Source organism: Ictalurus furcatus, chromosome 21, assembly GCF_023375685.1.
Source record: "Ictalurus furcatus strain D&B chromosome 21, Billie_1.0, whole genome shotgun sequence".
Classification (NCBI taxonomy): domain Eukaryota; kingdom Metazoa; phylum Chordata; class Actinopteri; order Siluriformes; family Ictaluridae; genus Ictalurus; species Ictalurus furcatus.
The window spans coordinates 19,038,660-19,044,014 of NC_071275.1; the positions used below are offsets into that span (position 1 = coordinate 19,038,660).

Here is a 5,355-nt window from a genome sequence, read left to right on the forward strand (position 1 = left end):
CATCGCAGGACACAATTCACACACCCATTCATACACAACGGACACGCTGGACATTCCAGTGGCGGGAATCGAACTCCCAACCCTGGAGGTGTGATGCCACTGTGCGCCCCAGCAGTCATTACATTTACTATATAAATGATAACTGATAGAAAAACAGTTGCGAAAGAGGGGTGTTTCCAATATGCACATTATTTATGATGTGAAAATAGACTGTAAGACATACGTGTTATTATTAGACTGGTACAGTGTTTTAAGAGGCTCCTGGTGGGCTCCTTCCAGGAATGCGTTCATCTCTTTAATAGCCTTAAAGGTCACACGCAGCATTGGAGGTCGGAAAACGACTAGAAAAAAAAACAAAGGAAGAAAAGCCCCTTTAACTCGGAATTCCTACTCAGGAACTCGGAACGGTCTCCTCGACCCCCGAGTTCAGCAAGTGACATCAAATCAACATGGCTGCTCACAGCATCAACAGTAAACGAAGTAGCACTTCTTGCCTTTAAATGAGTTACACAGTATTTACAATGATCTGCTTACAGGCATATTCGCTCGTTCAAGCTATAACACTGACCATACAGTTCACTGTTTCGAGGAGGAAAATATACATCACTTATCACAGTTTGCCGGCTAGCCCGTCGCTATCGAAAGACGCACATTTTCGAGAGTCTAATCTAAATAAAGCCTGTTGAAAGTTTACTTAAAATCCGATCTGCGTAGACATGTGTATACACAGTTGAGCTGTTAGCTAGCTGAGTGAGCCAGACTCTTTAGCCAGATATTTTCATATTTCATAATACAGAAGTTCTACATTAAACTTAAGATGTCACTTCGATGTTAGGTAGTGATCATCTGTCATGTTAAAGCTCAGGATATATAAGCGGGTATCTTTGCTTGATGGCTATCATGTAGCTAGAAACATGTTATATTAACATGAGCTAGCTAGCTGGCTAACAAACCTAGCAAGCAACATCATTTGGCTAAGTTTGTTAGCTAGACCAGTGCTGTTTGTGCTGTTCATCTTGGTAATAAACTTTTCTTTAAAAAAAAAGAAAAAAAAAGGAAATAAAATACAACAGAATAAATTTTTTTAGTATTTTCGGGGCGGGGACTAATTTGTGAGGTAATTACTCAAGTAGATTTTTACTTCAAGCAGATCTTTAAACTTCTTGATCATTCCTTTTACTTTTACTGTAGTAATTATTACCTCAGTAGCACCACTTTTAGTCAAATCAGTGTGTTTTGGTACTTTTTCCATGACTGCCTAATACTCACACGGAGGAATAATCTGCCCCGAGGAGAATTATTCAGAATAACATCTTTATAATTTCCAAATGTAGCATTTACAGTCAGTAAATTTACAATTTACAATGTCAGCATCAATGATAACTTTCTTTCTTTGTGATTTTTTTTTTTTTTTTTACATTTTTTATTAAAACAACGTCACCTTAAATACAGTGATTGCTCTCTGGCAAATTTTACTTAGCAAATTCATAATAAAAGACTCTAAGGGAAATGTCAAACATCACAAAAAAAACCTTTTTTGGCCAAAATGCTGCTGTAAGTGTCAAGTGTCGGGTTAACACATGAAACAATGAAAACTTTCTTCCGATCAAAAAAGGAGCTAAAAGAGAAAGACATGAAGAAATGATGATGGATCATGATGCAGCCCATCAAGTGAAGTACAAAACACACACACAATCGGTCCTAGTAGTGAGCGTGTCCACTGAAGTGTGTGTTCTCATAGAGTCTATCTTCTTCTTGCCCGAGTAGACGAGGAAGAGGAGGCAGTGAGGAGGAAGGATAAACTTGACTGCTTTACACTGGCAGTGTACCGTTGGTGTGTAGTGTCTCGGGAAAGCTTCTGTATTAATAAACTCAAGGCATTATGAATGCACCGAACACACACACACACACACACACACACACACATACTTATAAAATACACATATGCAACTGAATGTTTGAAAAAATATATAAACAACACATATAGAAGCATCTACATGTGTGTGTGTGTGTGTGTGTGTGTGTGTGTGTGTGTGTGTGTGTGTGTGTGGGCAGGTGTGAGATGTGCTGGTTACAGTGAAGGAGAAGGAGTGTCCTCATTCTGTCCTCACATTCACTTCCTCCTCCACCTCCCCACGCTCTGTGCCACTCATCCATAAATCTGTCCATTTGTCCTCTTCTTTCAGTCTCTCCCTTGCGCCTCATTGGCTGTTACAGACAGTGGCTCCGCCCTTTCCTCCTGCCGCTGCAGCTTTCTTCCTTCTCTTGTTGAGCAGTGGGTTGCTGGAGGTATCTAGGTCTTTAATCTTCACCTGGTCATAGTCCACGCGCATGGTGGCAAGAGCACTCGTCATCTCCTCCTAAACACACACACACACACACACACACACACACACACACACACACAAGTAAGCAAAGAAGTTGAGAACGTGAGCAAGAAGACAGTATGTAAATAGATTAAGAAATTAAGTCATTAAGAAAGTGAACAAGAATAATAATAATAATAATAATAATAATAATAATAATAAAAATAATAATAATAAGCAAGAAAATATATCTGTAGACAAGAAAATAAGTAACTAAATACATAAAAAGAAAGTAATAAACAAGCCATCTAATATAAGTAAGAATTATGTATGTAATAACAAGGAAGAAAATAAGCAGGAAAAGACGTAATAAAGTATATAATAAGTATAAAAGTATGTATGTGAGTGAGAGTGTGAGAGCAACCCAAACAATTAATCAAGAAAGTAAAGAAAAAAAAGTAAATAAACAAATTGTGCATTAAGAAAATGAAAAAGTAAATCTGAAGTAAAAGACGAAGTTTTTTTTTCGTCTTTTACTGCCCTCTAGTGGAGGAAAGCGCGAACTACAACAAAGGCCATTTCCATAATAAATAACATTCATATTTAAGACATATTTTATATGTATATAATTAATTAAATAAATCGACTACCTTTTTGTTTATTTGTTTGTTTATTTATTTATTTGCTTATTAGTAATTATTTTTTCATTCTTCTTTTTTTTTTTTTTAAATTATTGTTTAATTGTAATTGTAGAATTGTAACTTTCTTTTGGACAAAAGAGGTGTTTATGTAATTACAGATGATGCTGATGCTGATGATTATTATTAATTGACTAATAAATGAATGAAGTGATTGATTGATTAATTAATGTATCAATCCATTTTCCAAACCGATTATCCTACACAGGAAGTCTGGAGAATATCCCAGGGAACTCGGGGCACGAGGCGGTGGACATCCTGGACACGGTGCCAACCCATCACAGGCCACAATCACACACATTCACACACTACGATCAGTTTAGAGATGCCAATCAGCCTACAACGCATGCCTTTGGACTGGGGAGGAAACTTGAGTACCCAGAGTAAACCACCGAAGCATGGGGAGAACATGCATACTCCCACTCGAGGCAAATGTGTTAACCACAAAGCCGCCATGCCCCCTATTTATATATTTTTATATTATTATTAGCAGTAGTATTATTATTTGTAGAGATGGCTCTGATCCGATATCCAGGATTGGTTCTGAACCGATACCAACAAAAAGCATTGGCTGAGATATCGGAGCAAAAAAAAAAAAACGCATTTTATCCACTCCTGTAACTAATGGAAAAGGTTGAAACCAGGATTGGATTTTTGCAACTGGAAATGTTTACACTTAAAGAGCCTTGAATGTGTTTTCTTTTTTGGCAGGATTGATTTTTATTATAATATATATTTTCTACATGATTATATTTATGATATTTGCAATGCACATGATTTATTTTGAAAGCTGTAGTTTGGTGTAAAGTCGTGTTTTTAGACGTGTATTTTTTCCGGAAATTTTAAAGCGCTTCAGTTAAAAAAAAACCATTTAAAGCTTTTAAAGTGTTTAGCTTTTCAAGAAAAGAAAAATATAGTAGTGTTCCATCTCTAATTATTATAAAAAAAAATATTATTATTTCGCATAACAGCGATATAATAATAATAATAATAATAATAATGATTGTGAATGTGTGTGTGTGTGTGTGTGTGTGTGTGTGTGTGTGTGTGTGTGTGCGCGCGCAGCAGGGGTCAGTGCTGTACCTTCACTTCGTCCCACAGTTCTCTATCCTCAGTGAGGACGCGTGTGGTGTGCAGCGGCGTTGGAGGAACCACCATGGACCGCTGAAAATACAACACAAATATACACTGAAAAAGTGTAAAGACTACAATCCACTAATATGCAAATTACATGCTAAATACATCTCTCTCTCTCACACACACACACAAACACCTACACACACACACACACTGAAGACTCACATTGATCCAGGGATGGTTCATGAACTGTGTGATGGTCATCCTCTCGTTAGGGTCAGTCTTCAGCAGCTGGTTAATCAACTGTTTGGCTGGATGAGGACACACACACAAGATGTGTTAGACACACACACACACACACACACACACACACACACACACACAGTTTCACATACAAAACCCACACTGAAATCTGACACATTTTAAAGCCAAAAGCAGAAACATGATACACATTCACACATTAAACAACAACCGCTGAGGCATTTAGAAGCTACTATTTATAATAGTGCACACACACACACACACACACACACACGCGCGCGTGCGCACACGCATACTGTGGTCTCACCCTCCTCTGACACTTCGGCCCACTCGGGGTTGGGAAACTCGTACTGGCCCAAGCGGATGCGCCGCTTCATGCCTGGTGAAATTGCCTGACCTGTGTTGGAGTAGAACGGCGGGAAGCCACACAACCTTCACACACACACACACACACATACACAGATAGTATTGCTTAGGACAGACACTCTGAGCTCTATCAGCTTGTTTTTTCTACCATGAATATATTCCCCAAATATTTGCAAGTCAGTTACAGGTGACTAAATACATACGAATGATTCACTAATATATATATCTCTTTATATCTTGAAGTCAAGTGAATTATTTTTATTCATACTCACAGGATGTACATGATCACACCCAGAGACCACATGTCACATGATTTGTCATATTTCTCAGGACCGAGAACCTCGGGAGCTGAAACAGAGACACACACACACACAGACAAATCAACATATAAGCAAATATATACTGAAAAACCGAGTTGACTCTTTGAATCGACTCTTTCGGGTGAGTCGACTCGCGTATCTAAAGAGTCATAAAAGTATCCTTCTGCCGAAAAGTCAGCAGTTTTTTGTGTTCGAGATCCTCTAATGCCGTTACACACGTACAGTGACTGAGGTGCGTCTCTATAAAGTGAATCTTCTTAGTGAGTCATTCCGAACGATTCTGAGTCAGAGAATATTAAGATGTATTATATTTGACATTTGACTATG

General features: G+C 38.0%; 1 protein-coding gene across 1 annotated transcript in view; it reads right to left on the bottom strand.

Moving 5' to 3' along the window:
- Positions 1–256: 256 nt before the first annotated feature.
- mapkapk3 (MAPK activated protein kinase 3) overlaps positions 257–5,355 on the bottom strand; it is a 25,741-nt gene continuing 20,642 nt past the window's right edge. Inside the window, exons 6-10 of the mRNA XM_053652655.1 lie at positions 4,981–5,056; positions 4,650–4,774; positions 4,307–4,392; positions 4,088–4,168; positions 257–2,360 (exon numbers count right to left, since the gene is read on the bottom strand). Coding sequence (XP_053508630.1) covers positions 2,202–2,360; positions 4,088–4,168; positions 4,307–4,392; positions 4,650–4,774; positions 4,981–5,056 — 527 coding nt within the window. The 3' untranslated portion in view covers positions 257–2,201. The remainder of the gene's footprint in view (positions 2,361–4,087; positions 4,169–4,306; positions 4,393–4,649; positions 4,775–4,980; positions 5,057–5,355) is intronic.